General features: G+C 36.0%; 1 protein-coding gene across 2 annotated transcripts in view; it reads right to left on the bottom strand.

Moving 5' to 3' along the window:
- Positions 1 to 20279, bottom strand: part of FRY (FRY microtubule binding protein) — a 159177-nt gene that overhangs the window by 73661 nt on the left and 65237 nt on the right. For both annotated transcript variants that reach the window (XM_053971972.1, XM_053971971.1), the window contains exons 12-24: positions 19232 to 19335; positions 18656 to 18764; positions 17635 to 17721; positions 15651 to 15822; positions 14439 to 14571; positions 10152 to 10259; positions 5902 to 6157; positions 4632 to 4814; positions 3650 to 3736; positions 1919 to 2178; positions 1376 to 1565; positions 496 to 620; positions 247 to 304 (exon numbers count right to left, since the gene is read on the bottom strand). In XM_053971972.1, coding sequence (XP_053827947.1) covers positions 247 to 304; positions 496 to 620; positions 1376 to 1565; positions 1919 to 2178; positions 3650 to 3736; positions 4632 to 4814; positions 5902 to 6157; positions 10152 to 10259; positions 14439 to 14571; positions 15651 to 15822; positions 17635 to 17721; positions 18656 to 18764; positions 19232 to 19335 — 1872 coding nt within the window. The remainder of the gene's footprint in view (positions 1 to 246; positions 305 to 495; positions 621 to 1375; positions 1566 to 1918; positions 2179 to 3649; positions 3737 to 4631; positions 4815 to 5901; positions 6158 to 10151; positions 10260 to 14438; positions 14572 to 15650; positions 15823 to 17634; positions 17722 to 18655; positions 18765 to 19231; positions 19336 to 20279) is intronic.

The following is a 20279-nucleotide window of genomic DNA, read 5'->3' as shown; positions in this document are numbered from 1 at the left end:
GAAATTTTTCCTCAGGATAGAATTCCATATTGTACATTTCAGATTACTGATAGAATTTAACTTAAACTAGGTTTTAATGGAATTACTTTAAATTATGCAATTAATAAAATTCTTGTTGCAAACAGAATTAATTTGCTAGTTAGTACAAAAGAATATATTTGTATTTCAAACAGACAGAATTACTATTTTTAAAATATTTTTTTTATTAAAAAAAAAAAACTAGTACATTTGATTTTTGCAACTAACCTCTGGTCTTCTTTCTAGGGCTTCTTTCATTAGTGGGTGGAGTTCTTCTACTAATTCCCTAAATTAAAAAAACATAAATACTTATAAACAAAATCCAATGTCCTTTGAAAAGCATAAATATTTTATCCAGCATATAAAAATGAAGCTCTAAAGTGCAAATAAAATTTTAAATATATATTAAAGTTACTACAAAAATAAAGCACTTGTATTATAGGCAAATAAGTGAGAATATGATAAGTGGAGAAGTACCTGAAAACAAGGGAATTTGTTCTTCCAAATCCTAATACAAGTGATTCTGTTATTTCTATGCTTTCAAGTCTCATCAAAGGAACTAGCTGCTTTAGTAAGACTCCAACAGATGGAGTTCCAATAGCCTAAAATATATTAAAATATTATTGAATTTGTCAGGATATCAATATTAAGTAAACACATTTTTTTTTGCAAACAAACATTGTCTGAGAATCAATACATATTTTAAAAACATGCTGGAATGATTTGACTATTATGGATGTCAATCCACCAGTCTAAATGGATGTCTGCTACCTGACAATCATCTCAATAATACCTAACAAGTAAATACATCTGGGAAATCTCTTTGCTTTAGTACGGATTATTGTAATTTACTTTATTTGTTGTTTCATTAAAATATTCCAGTAATTGCATTTGTGGAGCTACTGCTCCTCTCAGGTTGCTACTACTTGAAAGTATATTTTATATATTATTGCTTCTGACAGGCATATATCCAACAGGAATACAATTTGCATTCGGAAATCTGCTTTATTTCCTAATGCTTTAAATTTACGAATTGCAGTGCTCCACAAAGAAAGAAAGGGGATGAGAAACTGAAGTTAACTTCAAAACACATTCAGACCTTCTATATTTTGAATGCACATTGCTCAGAATGCAAAAAAAAAAGCAATATATTGAAAACACCATGGCTCTTGCCAAATATTTATCAACACATCATATCATTATATCAGATGTTTTAATTGTTAATTATGTGTGTTATGTAGTTTGCATATATCAAAATATTCCCTAACTGAACTACTTTCATCAGGAGAGGATTTTGCATGCAGATGCAGCTTAAAGTCTCCTAAAGGAATAGTTCACTTGTAACAGGTTACATCACCTTATTATCATAGTTCATTGTTCCATCAGGAGTGGTAGCCATGATCTCTGGTGTTGAAGCACGCAGGTGTCCTGGGCTCATAATACTGGGCTTTGCTACTCCAAAACACAGAATAAGGTAGTTTCTCCACAAAGTAACATAGTTGTCTCCACTGCTTGCTGTACTTGTTTTCTTTGCATTAACAGGAATACTAGAATTTAAAAATACATTGTAATTCTTAAAACAATCTTCCAGTCTTAATTACAAGTACTAAGGTCTTTATTACAGTAGTTTAAAATATTTTAAGAGGGAATAAATCATGCTCTGTATCTACCAGCTGCAATTCAACATGTCATGATACACAAGAAAAATCAACAAAGGTAGAAAATGGGAGTTTTCCACCTTACAAGTCGCAATTATGATACTCAAACCTATTTCTGTGTGCCACGCCTTGAAGGATGCGTGGACTGATACTCAAACACGAGACCAAAGAAACGTTTATATTAAAATCACTATATTAAAATCACACATACAAAAGAAAGTGAAATGCAGATTTCCACTTACTTTGGATCCACAAGAGGCATTATCAGCTGCAGCCTCGTGAAGGCGTATGGCCAAGCATAGCTGAGTGCCGTAGGACAGTGCTTTGGTAGATTCTCCTGCCTAAGAAAACTGAAGAGGCAGAGAACCCATGGGTCTTTAACGGACTGTGCAAAAATCCAGACATGGGAAGGACTTTTCACATCATAATGGCTATTTACTAGGACAGCATTCCACTCCACCAGCCACTGCAAATCCACGCTGTGTGTTAACGGGATTGTTGTCTACGGAGAGAAAAGATAAATTAACACTCCTTGCTGTACTAGTCAGAAACCAGGCACAGAGGCAACACATTTGCTTGGCTTTATTATTAATGAACAGAATGAAAGCAAAAAATTCAAACCTTGGCCTCTAAAAACTGCAACACCCAAACCCAGGTGCTGCTATTTCAGACAAATTTCCTAATTCCTGTATTATGAAGTCAGAATGTCTCTTTCTTGCTCAGTTTCTGTTTCCAGATGCACAGGGGCCCAATCTCTCCACTACTTTAATATCCACTTCTGTGCTGGTTTTGGCTGGAGTAGAGTTTATTTTCTTCACAGTGACTGGTATGGGCTGTGTTTTGATTTGTGCTGAACACAGGGTTGTTTTTTTTATTGCTGAGCAGGGCATGCACAGAGCCAAGGCCTCTTCTGCTTCTTGTACTGCCATGCTGGAGAGGATGATGGGGGATCTTGGGAGGCTGGGAGGAGACACAGCCAGGACAGGTGACCCCACCTCACCAAAGGGAGGTTCCAGACCATATGACATCATGCTCAGTGTATAAAGTGGGGCAAGAAGAAGGAAGAGAGATGTTTGGAGTGAAGACGTTTGCCTTCCCAAGTCACTGCTATATGTGATGAACCCTACCCTCCTGCCTACCCATGGGAACCGGTGAATTAATTCCCTATTTTGCTTTGCTTGTGTGCATAACTTTTGCTTTCCCAGTTAAACAGTCTGTATCCCAACCCACAAGTTCTCCAGCTTTTACCCTTCTGATTTTCTTCCCGATCCCACTGGAGGGAAGTGAGTGAGCAGCTGTGTGATGCTTGACTGCTGGTGGGGGTTACTTTTTAAGCATACAACATGTTGCTCACATCCACAGCCCTGGAAAGGGCACTCAATGTGGACAGGACCATTTGTTCTTTTAAACTTAATCAGGCTGAAAAGTGCCCCAAATTGATTTCTCCTGCCCTCTGGAAATGGGCATTTCACTAATCTCTAGGACAGCATGTTGTCTTATGTACCAGTTCTCCTACTGACACTTTTTTATTTAAATGCTCAATCTCTGCTTCTTCTGATGCATGTCAGACACATCAGACCCCTGAGAGAGCGAAAGGAGAGATTCTCCCCTGCTGTGAATTACTCTGGAGCTTATGCTCAGGTATGCAGGCAGGGTCACTTTCTGAGGACACAAGGGAGCTAAAGCTGATTCCCTTCTCAAACAGATGATAGCAGTGAGTGCCTCCAGCATTAGGTGGTGCTGGCGATAAGACTTTCTCAACTGTTCTTTTTCCGTACGCAGTATCTTCCATATTCACAATTACTTTCATGGAACAGATTGTCTGGGACATTGTGGAGCCTTGGAGCTCTTGGGTAGATGGCTGGAGCCTTAAAGCTGTATGATTTCTTTGATTTTTAGCAGTGTTGTTTTTAGTATTTCATGTCTAATATTTGTTATGTAAACACAAGCAGTAACAGTAAAGTAGTACTTACTGAATCTGAAACAGCCACATGAATAAAGCTTTCAAGAATAGAAGAACTCAACTGATCCATGACATCAATCATAGGTCTGTCATCATCCTGAAAAACACAGAGAATACAGGTTTACTGCTCTCCTGACCAAATGATTTCCCTTCTTATGTTTCTGGGATATGCAACAGAAACATCTAAAAATTATGACATGATTCTGAAGTAGCTAAAAATATTCATTGTTGCCGATGGGTACATTTTGTCTTTTTCAAATTAATCTCACAACTAAGTCCAAGCTGTGGTTTGAAATGAAGTTAATTTGTGGCTATAGCTCACTGCTTAGTGAACAAAAGCACATATCAGAAAATCCCAAATGACTTTGGATAGCTGGTATCAAAAGACTGAAAAATTAGCTTACTGTTTATTGAAGCATTCCTTTGCCATGAAAACACATATTTGTGTTCTTAGGCATTTAGATGGCTCACTGAGCTGCGACCACCAGTACACAACATGACCCTCCATATTTCTGTATCCATAAAAAAGACTTAGAGGTCTTTACTATAGAAGAAAAATGTATGTGAATGATCTTAAAGGTGTCTTATGCTGTGGGTTTTTTCACCTACAATGGTATGGGTGAATGGGAAACCTGCAGGAATGGGTTTCATTTCCAATGTAAATTTATAATCTTGACAATACAAAAATGACCCATGCATTAAAAAAGGTTTTACAGTGTATTTTACATTCACATAATTCCAAGAGAAAATAGAAGTTGTTGTACATTTCCCTTCAAATTCTTATACAGGGCATTGCCATTCATGTTATATTGCTGAGTCCATAGAAAGGTTTGCAGTGTTAAGGCAAATAGAAATAGTAAGCTGAGATCAAATGCTTTTTTAAAAACTAAGTGCATACCTGCTACACTGCAGCAATTATGTTAAAAGCAACTGTAATAGCAGTTTATCTTTAGGAAATTTTAACTTAAAGTTCCAGAAGAGAAAAATCCTACCTCTGCCTGGCCAAGGGCCAAGAATAAAGAACGGATTTCTCGGAGGATTAGAACAGCCAGTTTCCGTGTCGCAACCTGGAAACTACACAGCAGAACCAGCGCAAACCCTTCGACTGCGTGCAGGACGTTGGAATAGGGGCTCCTTTCAGACTGTATCCTGTGGCTGGATCCGTTTGGTATCAACTGTACAACAGTGCAAGGGAGGGAAAATGGAGTGGTGGTGTTTGCAAACCAGGTCTCCAAGAAATATTCTATTAACTAGGACATATAAAGAACCAAAATGCAGAGGCCCTGTAGATGCCGTACTGGGAAACTTGACATATTCTCTCAAACAATCAAATTTTGTTGCTTTTTTGTTCCACAAAAGCAGTGTATGAACAGAGTCCTTTGAACAAATCCTTTCCTCTAATTTTCAATTAATCTATCCATTTTTTTCCACTCTCTACTTAAAAATTAATGAATTAATGAGTCAGACAGTGAACACCACACTTTTTAAACTCCTGATAGCATGTCCTCAAGTCCTTCTTTGGTCCTGTAGCAGCCAACGCCTTAGGTAGGTGGCCTCTAGAACCCAACCCCACCAGTAAAGTGTAACAATGTTTAATGAAAAGTATGCGAGGACTCTTTTTTCTACATTTGTATGTACTCCTGTTATTACCTATTCATTAACGGCCCTCTGTGATATAAAACACACATCTTGTTTGCCCAAAGGAAAACATACTCAGTGTGATTAGTTTAAGAGATAAGAAGCCTAAAAATCATTTCTCATAATGAAAATATCTGTGGGAAGGTGCAGATGGGAGAAGCAGGAGAAAAGCTGTTCAGTTCCCAGAAATGTTTGTAACACTTGGAGGCAGCAGGCTACAGTAACAACCAGGTTCTTTGATGTTTCTGAATCAACCAAGAGAAATGAAGATCCACTTCACTCTTCACAGCATTCCCACTAGCATTATCAATCTGTTTCAGCCCTGGGAAAATGTCCTTCTGCCACATCGACATACACATATTTCCCTTTATGTGATTTTGTTGATGTGCATATTTTAGTTTGACATGCATTCTCTTATGTTGCTCAACAACAACATCTGCTGTATTACACAAGGACATGGCTGTCCTCAAAAGACACATGAACTAATTGCCTAAAAAAATTTTGCATAGTGAATTCTTCTCAGGTGAGTAAACACGAAACACACAAACAACAGTGGTATCAAGGAACATAATTTCTGCCTTCAATTAGTAAAAATGTTAGGACACAGATCTCTTGATTCCATACCTCTGCAGATCTGGTTTTGGCCTGCTCCGAAGCTTTTCCTGGAGTGTGTATTACAAGCTTCCATTGCGTAAGCAATTGTAGCAGCAACTTCAGTGAAGTATCAAGAAGGGTATGATGCATATCATTCACTTCACGTAGCAGAAAATTAGTGAAACCAAAGAGTACATCCTCCCGCCAGTCAACAAAGTCAACAAGTAGGCCCTGAAGAGAATTCTGTGCAATGTGTCGAAGTTCATCATCCATATGGATGGACAGCCTGTAAGTAAAGGTAAGTGTCAGATAATAAAAGATATGAGGAGTGTTTATCACTACACGAAAGTGATGGAAAATTCCCACTGACAATGGTGGATGATGCTATCATGGTTTCATTATTGCTGACCACAATTAACATCCTTGACCTGTTTTCTATATTGTAATTCTTGCTACAGCAGAAGATATTAATGGATCAAAAAGAAGTATGCTCCCCTCCTAAAACAGGGTATCTCTAAGGTACATAATTTGGCAACTTTTCTCAAACTAAGTATATTTTTTATTTATTCATAACTCAATAACTTCCATGTAGGTGTGATAATAAAAGACTCACAAATAAATACATAATTTCAGAGTTTATGTATTTATTTTTTAACATTAAATATAAAATTAAAAGAATCACAACTGGTCAGCTAACAGTTAAAACAAATCTTTAGCCAAGATGCAAATCACAATTAATGACAGTGAATCTTAAAAAGAATTAAAATTAGGCATTTGAATTGAAAACTGCTTTATGTTTTAAATAACTTAGGATGAGGAAATGCGGAAAACAGCCTCAGGACTTTCTATACTTTTAGAAACACTTTGAACACCCTCAAAGTCCTTCTGAAAGATGGTGACATTTCAGATCCCATTTTCAAATTTTATTTTCTTCTTTATTTGCATCATGTTGAAGTCCTGCTGAACATAAAAAAACCTTATACTTTCTTTTGACACAGAAATCATCAAACCACTTCTGTGTTAGAAGTTGGCAGAATAAAGTAAATTCAGATTAGTGCGTTCTGCAATTTTTGGTTCATTGCCTTTATGATACATTTTGTTTTAATTACCCATGAGACTATAATTTCCTGTAGTGTGTTAGAACTCATTTTCAAAGTATTTTATCTACATTTAATCTACACAGTTGAAAAGGAAGACTCATAATGAAGTGGACAGAAAGCTAGGAGAAAAAACCCAAAATAGCAAATGGAGCGGAACCAAAGTCCATTCAGTTGGAAGTGTATGATGAGATGTGGTTCATAAAAAATCTGGATCATTATAGCTGCCTAATTTGGAGGCAGGGGACATTTTATTTAAGCGAAAAGAAAACAACTGCCATGAAAATTCACCCCTGGTGAGTATGACTCCAAAAATAACTGTTATGCTTTAATAACCATGTGACCTTCTATATATATTTAGAAACACAGTATTTTGTTATGCTAAGAAATTATCGTTTTTGTCTCCCTTTCGGAATGCCAAAACCAGATAAACAAGCAAAACCTTTTGAGACCATAATTAAGTCATCCATGAAATGACATTCACAATGACACAAAGCAATAACAGAGAAGAGAATATAAAAGACATCTCCTAAGCTCAAGTTACTGTCCAGTGGCACTATTGAACAAAATGAAATTCAAATTGAGCGTAAGAATGCATCTATGCATTACTACTGTATAACAGGCAGTGTAGGAAGCAAGTACAAGTTTGTATGCACTTGAGTCAGGTAAATTTAAGACATGCTCGGGAATTTGAAATGAATGGTTGCAGTGGGCAGTGAAAGGGCAAAAGGTACAGTATATACTTGACATCTGCTTCATGGTTTATAATTTGAATACAGCTGTCCTGAAAAAAAGTCTAGCTGCTGACTTACAGACTTCTTCTGGAAACCACCAAAAGACAGATCTATTGTGAGGATAAAAAAACTCAAACCAAACTGTGAATACAAGAACCAATTAACTCAAAGATGTAACCTTATCTCTTGTGAAAAGAAAATATTTAACAGCTTTCCATCTCAACAGCACAGGCCCACAGAAATCCCTGGCAGAACAGTTTCTAGGGCTCTTTTATAAAACAGGGAGAAACTGAAACCTTACCTCTTAGTTTCTTATCCCTGTATTGAGTCTAGTTTCTGACCCAGAACACACAATATTGTAATGCAGAGTTCTCTAGAAGTGCAGATGCTTACCTTCTGGGCCTACACTTTCAAAACTGGGAGAAGTAATCAGTGTGGTCTCAAATAAACATGGGACAGTATACAGAGTGCAGAAGCAGCTCTGGTGCTGGGGCATTCTGGTAATTTACATTAAGTCCAGGCCAGGTATTAATTCTTTAAACACTTTATTACTTTCTTCACTGAAGGTATATTTTTGAAGACAATTTTCAGTTCATGATGTCCCAGGCTAAATTAAATCTAATTTTTTCAATTCACTTATCTTTTTCCCCTTTGTTCTCTGGTCAGCCTCTTCTTCAGCTACAGTGCCCCAGCTTGCATGCTGTTCTCCAAATCAGGCATCCTTGATATTGATTAGACCGGAAGAAATTTTTGAAAAACTTCTAGACCTATACATGTGAGTAAGGTTTGTCTTTTCACAGGAACATCACTTCTTTTTATCTGTTCAGTTTGTGATCCTGCTCTGCACCCAGCTGTTTCAACACCACTCTATATGTCTTCTGAACCATAAACTGGTTTGTTAATTGCTTTCCAACCTATTATGTACCTACCTATTTTACCTAATTTGTGATTCCCTTGTTTACACTTAGGAATATGACTTAAATCACTATCAATGTCTCAAAGATGCTGTAGCACGAGTACATATAGGAGAGGAGAACAGATTTCCAAAGTTTGCCTTCTTGGGGAAAGGCTGAGCATGTAATTGCTTCAGCAGTTGCTCTAGAGAAGCTTCCCTCAGCTCCTCTTGATGTCTCTCTTCTTTTCACAGTCAGAGTCAGATAACTCAGCAAACTTATGGCTTGCACTGTCCCACCAGGGCAATTACCCAAGAAATACTTAGAATCACAGCTTGATTGAAGAGCTGTGTCCTGAATAGATACGTGCCTTTTGCCAGCTCAGTTAAGGCCCTTAATAAGGATAGAACTCTAGTTAAAATATTGGATTAAAGGAAAACATCTCCTTTTAAATTGCCCTTAAGCAGAATTGATGCAACTGTTCAATAAGGTATCTGTATAATTTAATAATGCAATTATTTAAAACAACCTGCAAGTGATTCTAGCAGACAATGTGCACACAAGGAAATCAAGCTGGCCATGCACTACAGCACACTACTACTGCTGGCTAATAATCTAGCTTGTTTGGCTGTCTGCACTCTCCAGAATCAATTGTTTCACTGCTTTAGCACATCACTGAGAGTTAGTTGTTCATAGAGCAGAAAAAACTGGTTTTGTATGTAGCCTTCTGGCTCCCACATCTGCCATTCTCGCATCTGTGATGTTTGAAAAGCAGGAACAGGGTGGCAAGGTTTGCTTTGTCCACAGTTACCTGAGAACAATAGGCTGTACAGCCCTCTTGGTTCAATTTAATACCATAATCCACTTACATAAAGAACATAAGCTGGAACCTTGGTCTTAGATACTTGAATTGAAATATAACAGACTTTTCTGTACTGATCAGCACCTTTTATCATAATTATTTGCCACAAGTCACTGATTTGATATCTTGAAACCTAAGTGGTGCAGCAGTCATGTCATAGATTACCTTGTTCAGTGAAGTCTACTCAGACAAATTAAATGGAGGGATATAACATTTTTTTAAACTGATTTTTTTTATTTTATGGTTAATAATAATAATGTAAAAAGATTTTTTGCAATATACCACATCTAGCACATTCTGTTTTACCAAAGAGACATGTGGGAATCATAAATCAAAACTAAACAGGTATCTCCATGTTTTTCCACTACACAGAAAAGATGCTTTTTCCTGTTAATCAGAATGCTGTGATGGTTAGAAAACAGTAGTATGCTGTGACTTTCCTGAATAATATGAATATCACATAACCTACACACTGATGGGAAAGAGTTCTGGAGGACATACCAACTTTTTCATAAAGTTATGAACCATAATAAAACCACAAAAACTGTAAAAAGCTGCTAGGACATCTCTGTCTAATTCATTAAAAGCAATTTACTTTTTAAAAGTACATATAAAAAGAAACAGTTACATATTCTGTGGCTCAGCTTTTCACACTGCTCCCCTGGAGCAGTCATTCAAGGCTTGTACAGCTTACCTTGCCAGCAAGTCGATCAACTCAAGTTTTGACATTCCATCAGGAAGTAATCGAGGAATAGCAGCAACACATGTTCTGAACAGATCAATTTTTGGCTTTCTTTCACCACTGAAAAATGAAAACAGGATTTTGACTAAACTTAAGAAGGAACTGTGTTAAATGATCCATCTCTAAAGTGCCAGAGGACTGCTAAGAAGATCAGGATGGACGGCTAGACGCTATAATGAAGTAGAGAAGGAAACATGAATACATTTTTCCATTGAATAAATGGTTTTGATTTTGACATTTTCCATGCATCATATCTATACATTACTTGGAAAATCAGTTATTAATGATTCATTTGCTTCTCTCTGAGAGGAACTGGCATATATATAAAAAATGGAGGTATAATATAGGAAGGTTCCTTCATCAAGACCAGCATTTATATGATGCAAGCTTTGGATGAGCAGTGAGGAAAGAGTTGTGGTGCTCCACCATAGTGCAGCTGTATTTCACCAGTTGTATGAAGCAAATAGCAGATGCCTAACAAGTTCAAATAACACAACTGAAGATCCAGAGATTTGCCCTCAACAGAGAACAAGCCTATGGAAAACCATCATGATATATTTTAATACTGAAAAAGGTGTGTAATTTAGAGGTAGGTATGGTAGGAGAGTTTCTGTTGATCACTGCCAGAGATAACAGCATTTTGGCAGCTCTTATCAGCTAGAACATGTTTTAACAGCCCTAAGGGTGTTCTAATCTGTGGAATGGCACAACTGTTCCCTAACAGCCTGTGAAAGTCATTAAGCACAAAGTTCAGCATGAACCAAACACTAGGTTGGAAGTCCATGAATCTTCTAAAAGTAGCTCAAATTTCAGCTGTTGATTATTTTCAAATCAGCAGTTGTTTTCTGACTTGTTTTCGACATTTTTGGTAAGTCTGCAGATTAAATAAATCCTTCAGATAGACCCCCAAAGGGTGGATTTTTTTTTTATTTGCTCATTTTTATCTCAATCATCTATTATCTGACGATGGAGTGTAAAGGAAATTACCAAAGCATAACAGCATTTCAAACTGTGCAGTCTTTCCCACAGTATTATTAATTATTAGCCTGTAATATGCTTTGGAAGGATCAAAAAAGTAAGGTCCTATTTAGAGACCGTATTATAAACATGCAGAGAAAGATTGTTCCTCTTTTAATATGCTTCCAACAGAACTAGAAAAGAATGACAGGGGGGAAAAGACACACCAAGAAGCATTGTAAGCTACGTAACACCACACTGAAATGGAGTGACAAAACAAAAAATGAACTTCATTTTCTTGCACCCCTGTCCGTTGCCCCGGTTACTACATTACTCTGTCTCTCCACCCAACAGAGGACATTGCATTTGGGTATCTTTTGTGTTCAGCCACAGAGAAAGCCTGGATGCAATGCAGTCTGAAAGAAGATTGTCTGTAGTCATTATTTCAGTGAGTAACACTGAGTACAGTTCAGTGAGTACAGAAGAGGCATAAACTGATATTAGACTGACTTAAAGATAAAAGACAGTTTTGTAGTGAACACCATACTGTCTCTTAACACCCTACTTATTAGTTTGGATATATATTACATGAATAAAATGTTGACATATTCTTAATTAAATGTCTTAATGGTACAGTTAGGAGAAATTATATTCATGATTAATTAATTACCTCTATCTCACTGCATCTGTATTCTAAGAGGTAGAACTTGAAAGGTGTCAGCAACTGACTGGAAAAGGAGTAAAATACAACATCTCACTGAGAATTTGGTTATAAACCAAATAGTAGAAATCCTTTTCAACTATTATCACTAAAGCAAATACTAGTAGCTGGATTAACAACTAGTGCAAAATCTTATATTTTTACAGTTGTAAACATTTAAGTGCCATTAGGAACTTGAAATGGAAAATGAACTTTGCAGAGTTTCCTTATGCTCAGACCCTAGCAAGGGCAAAGTTCATGCATTTCAAATGGAGACGTGTAAAATAATAGCTTGAGAGGAAACTCTTCTGAAGGCAAATGAGTAATTATTTATAAATATAAAATCTGTGGGTGTTCTGTGGGTTATCAGCTGCTCAGAAGAGTAGCAGGAGAAGATCCAAACCTCAGGCTCAAGTTCCCAACTTACCATCTGAGCTACCAGGCACAGCGCGCGAGGGAGGCAAGGGGTGCCTTTGAAGTACTTGCAAGGAGAGGTTTGTATTTTAGAAAAATGCATGCCCTATTCTAACTAAATGTTGGAAAGTAATTATAGCCAGTATTGAAATTCATATGCCAGTGCAGGATGCAAAGGATGCTTCTTACTCAGGATTTTAATAACTCTCCATACTGGCAATTATTACTTCAACAATAAATGCTTAGAGGATCAGAAATTAAATATTGTATAGAAGCAAGCCTAACACTGCCAAAGAACATTCCAGAATCTGCAATGTTATATCTGCTCACTGCCTAGCTACTTCCCTCAGATTCTTATTTTATTTGTTAATAAAAATACCACTGTGGTATTCATTTTATACAGTTTCTACATAAACTTTACATAACTATGATAAAAGCAATAACTTAAAAATGTACACAAATATAGTGTGATATCTACCACTTAAAGCCCATAAGAATTCAAAATAAATATGTAACTCCAGTGAAGTATAGAATTCTGTGAATAAAATGGGAAGCAATTACATAAAAAAATGCTGGTTTTTCCACATATCCACAATGCAGTTTCTGAAAAGATTATTTTCAATCCTGATAGTAACAGCTACTGACGTCTTTTGTGAGTTCACATGATTTTAGATCAACTGATAATTAAGCATTCCAGATATTTTTTCCCTTGAAAGAACAAGTAAAAATGTGTTATAATGTGGTTTGACTTTCAAATGTATATATTACATTAGAGCTCATCTGGATATAAAATACAACACAAAAGGCAGTAACTTACATGTCTAAATAGTCCAATCTTGATGTTTCTTACAAAAGTTACTACCAAATCTTAAGACTTCCTGAAATTTAAAGCTCTTTTGAGTCTATTTGTTCACTGACTCTAAAAATAAACAAAATTTTGGTGATGCTGAAAAACCATCCAAAGGATATTTATAGCAAAGATTCAGTACACTTCTTATCTTGGTGCCCAAGGTTTCACTGTGCAATTATCTCTTGAGAATAAAATGTGAGTTTCAAAACTTGCTTTCCCTACCACAAAAACCTGAATACCCAAAATGGTTATGAAAACGGGGTGTGAGAACTGCACAGGACATGGCGTAGGACTACAAGAAAAATATAAAATATTATTGGGTAGTAATATTAGCTACAAACATAAATAAAGTAAGACAAGGCTGATGACACAGTTTATAGTCTCACCTAGAGGCACTGCAACAAATAAGGGCAGAGGAACAAAACTATAAAGATTGCATCAGTTGTACAAGGTAGTTCAATTTGGTCAGGCCTTGCAGTCAGGCTGTCACTCACAGTACTCCCAGCAAGTTGACTTTTTTGGGCAGTAAATAAAAAAAAATCTTGAAGAGACCAGTGTCCTTTTCATTACATCTCAAACTTTTTTCCAGGGGTTGTTTCTTTTCTAGAATAACAACCATGTCCACTGCTCTAACAGGAAAGATACGCAAGTTCTCCTTACAGCTGAGATCTCTACAATCTGTGCTCTGCATCTATCAGATGATGTCTCTGTGTCTCTAACCTCTATTTGATGTTCACCTCACCAGAACTCTTCCCAGGAAACTTCCCTCACTAATAATTCTGGATGAAAGTAAAAAATGGTGCTGTTCAATGCAGCTTGAAGGACACTGGTTTGATTCTGTTTCAGTGGGATACTGCTTAAATCCAAGCTGTATCACAAGATTACTTGGGATTTTAATTAAGATTTGACTTTGATTACTGGCAAGAAAAGCAAAGGGAATTTTTGCATATTATTATTAATAGGGATTTACAGAATTCATTGCATTAATTTTGAAGTTCAGTGATGCAAATATACCCTGAGACAGTGTTCTGAGGATAGGCTGCCAGGTTTTCTACTTTAGCATTCTATTTCTACCATCTAAACAAACATAGGATTCACATATAATTTTACCTACATAAAGAACATCTTCAGTTCCAAACACTGCAGCATTCAAAGAAGCACAATCGACTTGTCATAAGCATTTTTTCAAAGTATATACTAAGCTATATGTTCCTGTTTCTTGCTGTTTCTCTGATGACTTATGATAGACAGAAATAGAGAAAAAGTTCCAAAATTACACCTGCATGTTTCATGGGAATTACTGTTCTTTAGCACTTACGTAATCATGTCTTCAGGTTCTTTGTTAAGCATCTGTATGTTGGTAAGCATCATGCACCGACCCACTTCCTTGTCAAGGTGTCTGAGTATGTTGTCCACAGCTTTCCTTACTTGAGAATAATATAATGACATACCTGCAAAAATATGCATTTTTGTATAATTGGGGATATTTATAGATACATATATATTCTGAAAAAGAAAGTTGCTTACTCATGCTGTGGTGCATGAAATAAGAAAAATACTTTCCTCATGACATAGGATATTCCTGATATCCTGATCCAAAATCAGAATATGTTGCCTACTCCAAAAGGAACACTTACATATTGTACGTGGAAACTTGAGTAGTGTATCACAAGATCGCAATGAAATGGCTAATACAAGAATTTTATAGTGCAAACATTTGTTATCAAATACTATCTTCAAATACTTCAAATACTTTAAATACTTCAACAGCAGTGGATCTTACACTGCTTATTTTCTTGATATTAGTACAATGATCTAGCATTCAACACAGTACAACACAGGTCTTTGCCACTGGTGTAGACTTCATTTAATTCATGCTGCTTTAGGGAAGTGTGAAGGGGAGCAGCCAAATTTTTTTTTTTTTTTTTAACCAACAAAACCAGGCACCTTCAGGGCATGATAGAGAGACTCTTCTACAGCACAGGATTCTTGCTCTACATTGAAGCCCAAGATAGCAGTGCTGTTAACTTAGGCACTTCAGTACAACTTTATTTTACAATTTAAAGTTTTGCCATTTTGAAAGTTTAAGATATTGCAGTTAAAATGAGGCTATCAGTGGCATCTTTGATAGTTTTCAAAGCTGGTACATCTTCGAGCACAGGCACTGTTTCTAATAGGATGAATATCCACAAATAAACACAGCTATCAGCACTGAAAAATTAAAGACTACGTGTGTCTTTAACCCCTCCCAGAACACAGGGTCACTACCTCTTGTGGAGCAAGGACTTTGCAGAATAACCTACGAAACAGAGATTTTGTAGGAGGACTGAGGACTTTTCAGAACAACCTATGAAAAGTGGCATTTGTCAAACTGAACCACACATTTCACTAGAACACACAATAAATTAAATGCTTACAATACAAAAATAAATCAAATACTTAACAATAATAAACTATTCTGCTCAAGTGCTGAAAACATGTTCACATCCATTCTCACACAAGTTTCTGTATTGCCCATTCTCTTACTGACCTATCATTTTAGCTTCCTCCTCGGTAAGAGTTTTGCTCAAATACGTTTTCTTCACTCTGAGAGTGTTTCCCGAGGGAAGGACAGCTCCAGTCACTGGCATTGGCGGTTCACCATCTTTCTGCTGCAAGCTATCAGCAATTACCAAGAAAGCTCTCAGCCCAATATTCATTCTCTGTGAAGTTTAGAAGATGGATGAGTTCCATAATCAAATAATCATATTCTACTCATATTCTTCATTCAGTCTGAAATTTTGAGAATGCACTTGCTGGCATTTTTTTCTGTGTCTTCACTACATTAACTAGTCTGATATATTTCACAAAAACTGCCCGTGAAATAAATAGTGAATTCTTATCTCCACTGTGAGCAGCGCTCTCCCCTCTCAGAATTTTAAGTATTTGCATTAGCACATTATCTTTTTATCTTCAGGATACAACACCTGGATATGATCTGTAGTGCAGCAATGCATCTTAAATGGACCTTCAGTTAAACATAAATGACCTACATCTGTTATGAAAAAAAAAGATCACTAACTGTCTTGAAAAGGCCCCAGGGTTAATCATACTGAGAGAAAAGTCTGGAATGGTGCTCAATGCCAAAACTACAATGTGAAAATATCAGGAAGCTGAATCTAATTGATCTGAATGCCTTCTGGGAACACACCAGAGGAAAACTTGCAAGCTTTGCATTGCAGTGATTGAAAGACTAGAATGTTTTCGATTTCTCTGGAATGTGTTCCAAAAACTAAGAGGCTGTCCTACTGACAGTCTCCCAGAGATGCATTTACACAGATTACGGGGATTTTTTTTTTTTCAGAATGCTAAAGTCCATGGACATAAAAAATTGGTGCTACAATGTCTTTATTTTCAGACTTATAATGCTGTTGAGAAACAGTAACATTTCATATGTTGATTCAACAAGAAGCTAAGGACTATGTCCACCCCCTCTCAGCTGGGCTAACACAAAATGTCCTTTGTAGGACCTTTCTCAGTCAGTGCTGCAGGTGGCTGACCCAGAGCATGGCGAAGACTGCCTGCTCAAAAATTCTGCTTCATTCTTTTTTACTCTGCCATAGAAAGATGAAAGCCATGTTCAAAATAAAGCTTGCCTTTCATTTTCCTGCTTTTGACAGTAGAAAGTTTAATCTACTTTTCCACATTTTTCTAGCAAATATAATTTGTGCAAGGCAATCGCTCTATTTTAACTTCTTAGTGAATAGATACAACTGTTTAACTCTGCAATATTAATACAGACATGTTTTATGAGAGGATCACAAATTATTTTGCATTTTTTCTTAATTTTTAATGGAAAATATTTTCAAAATTTTAATAAATTGTATATTCTTAAGAGAGTTTTTTATTCTCTTATTTATATTTTGATTTTTATTTACTTATTTATATTTTGATTTTTTTTGAAAAGTTTTTCAAATTTCTGATTTTTTCTGTAGGAAAAGCACTAGGAAGCTCACTCATGACACCAACACCAGTAGAGCTTTGCTGGTCAGAGTGGTAAAATTTTTTTAGAGTGTTTTCTTTTTCAAGTTTTCTTGCATTATGCACTCAGTAAAACTGTTTGAAAATCATTGATATTGTTTCAGAAAAATTACTGTTTTATTAGAATAGTTTAAGGCATTGCATGTAACAACAGCAGACATAGTGCTGATAAGGACATATTGCAACCAATACTTTTGTTTATATTTTTCTTTTTGTTTTATACATTTGCAATAGTTCACATTTGATATTCTTCACTGAGAACACACCAGAATGGCATCAAAATATGACATTTTACAGTTAGAAATTCAGATGTATTTTACCAATAAATCAGATTCAAGATTTTGCCTGAAAAGAGGACAAAGGTGAAAGCATGCTTAGAATGCAACCAGGAAGTAAATGTAGAACAATGCAATACATACTAACTAAAAAAAAAAAAAAAAAAAAAAAAAAAAAAAAAAAAAAGAGCAGCAAAATAGCACAGATGTACATCATACCTCAGGGTTGAGACTGAAAGCTTTTGCTGGTTTTCCAACACAAAGGAAGTCAAAGATAATTTCTTTCATTGCAAAATCTAAACGTTCCTAAAATAGCAAAAATAGTGCAAATCACTAAGCTGCTCACTTCTGTTAGTTATTTTCATTAAGGCTATAGAATGCTGAAAACCAGTTTAATCAGGGTTTATTTAAATATATGAAAAAACAGATATTCAGAATTATGTAGAACATATGACCAGATCTAAAGTTTTAACAATGCTTTATGTTGACAAAATCAAAAATGTATAGCATTTAAATAGAAAATGACCCGTTTTGGAAATAAAGCTTTTTAATTATTTCATTTAAACTGCAGTAATTATGACACTAACACAGTATTTTATATAAAAAGAGCTTGTTCACAGATGGCACAGTTAAGGGAAGATTTTAAGCATCTGTTTGCTTCATTTCTATTCAGAGACTTTAAGTACGTGCTTAAGTGCTTTGCTCAATGGGAAAATTTTCTGAATTTAAGTCATAAAAGAGATGAAACTTCCAGCACCGCAAGTTAGTCTATTTTAGCAGTTCCCATTTGAACTGATGAAAACTACATGTGTCAACTCCATGCTGAACTTGGTTGACATCTGACTTCTTGCTTTGAAAGCAGTGCAACTTATTGTCCTATACACCAGGGATGATTCAGTATCAGGATGAAATATGGACTAATATTTTGAACTTTATTGACAGAGTGTGTCAACAAATGCATTTTTTGACTTGCTGGAAATTTTAAAAACTGACAAAAATTACATGTGAGTTAAGTGAATACATTTTAATCTATTTTCAATGGAATGAGATTAATCAAAACTTGTTGTTCAAAAGAAGTTTGCCCCAGCTCAGTCTATAATTTCATCATTCTCTATATGAAAGATAATATCAACAGGGTGGCAAAAAATCCAGTCATTAGAAGTTTACTTATTTGTTGATTTGTTATTGGGAAAATAAATTGTTCATTGTATGGAAAGATATATGCATTGCTCTCCCATACCTGTGCAATAAACTGTATTATCTTCACAAAGATGTTTAGAGGCATATCTCTTGGCACAACACCACGGGACCCTTTTGGGAAAAGGGTTGTGACAATAGTAATAAGTCGACTGCAAAAGAAAAATAAACATTAGACATTTTTGGACCTCACAGATCTTCATTTAGCATGACACTCCATTTAGGAAGACCAGGAAAAAAATCCTTTGAAATGAAAATGTAATGGAGTGTTTTGTTCTGATCCTTTACTACAAATTCAGTGCAATTATTTTATTTCATTACTATGTTACAAGTAAATTAACAACTCAATGGCCACTACAAAAGTATTTTTAACTTACACTGAACAAGAAGTTCTAATTTTTCCAAAAGCAGAAACACTTTATACAGCAATTTTCATAGGTGACAGATTAACTGACAGCGCCACAAGAGGGAATATTTTATTGTGTACAGCTGAATTTCTTATTTCACAACAGAAATACGTACAGTCTGAAGGACTGAAGGAATTCAGGAGAACTATAAAACCTCTTCACTGGCAACATCCACTCTACAATGGATTTTCATTACAAATAAAGAACTTTACCTTTGGGTAGCTGTGTTGCTTTCACATTTAATTCTGATCATGTAAACCCACAGTAGTCTGTACAGAGATTCCAGTGCAACTCGAGCCATTTTTGGGTCCTTATTCTAGAGAAACATATCACATAATAAAAACTTCAGGCACAAATTAGCAAGGAAGTTCTACACTTAATGGATGCCAAGGTTCAGCATTTTGATAATGAAACTACAAAAAGGTAGAGCCTCACAACTGCTCAGTGCTCTATTCCTGTAGCTGTAGGATGCTCATGCATCCAACCTGCTTCTGATATTACTTAAGTAGTTGAAAAACCCAAGTATCAATTTAGTTAAATTAGATAGATGTTACCAATTAAAATTTCTGTTTGAAAACCCCCACAATTTGACTATGAAAAGAAAAACTCCTATTTAGTAGATTACATCAATTCAAAAGTTGTTGCCCTATGGTGGAGGCCTGTTATGAAGAACAGATAAAGGAATGTACCACACGTACTCAAAAGTGAAAGGACAAAAATCAGTGGATGCTTATGCTAGCCTAATTAATATGGCATCTGTGATCAGCTGGACTGAATTGGTTTATCTGTTTGGATTACTGTTTATTTTTAGAAACTAGTACAGGATTGTCTTTGGGTCTCTTCAGTCATATGCAGTTTTCTGTTCCTATGGCAGTTGTAAGGGTTGTCTGAGTGAAAAACAAGTAAGTGCAGTCCAATCAGATGGTCTCCCACATGTTGAGCCATCTGCTGGGTTAAACTTTGCAGGAGTCCAGTACACTTTGACCTGAGATAAGGTTTGCCTGGCCCACAGGGGAAATCTCCACGGTAAAAATCTGAGATATTTTTGGCAGACAAATATTGAGTCACAGATCAAAGACTGCGGTTTGATCAAAGAACCTGCAACTGATGCCATCAGAAATTCCTGAATGTCTATGGGTCTGGGTCCTGCAAAATGACAGAAGACATTTTGCCAGTGATATGGGAGATGACTTCAGCTTTCAACGTGGCATCTGTCACAAGCTTAGGAACAAAAACACTGCTTTTGGGCTCTAATTTCCA

Source organism: Vidua macroura, chromosome 2, assembly GCF_024509145.1.
Source record: "Vidua macroura isolate BioBank_ID:100142 chromosome 2, ASM2450914v1, whole genome shotgun sequence".
In the NCBI taxonomy this organism is placed as follows: Eukaryota; Metazoa; Chordata; class Aves; order Passeriformes; family Viduidae; genus Vidua; species Vidua macroura.
The sequence above is the reverse complement of the archived record's forward strand: the minus strand, read 5'-3'. Positions and strand labels throughout refer to the sequence as shown.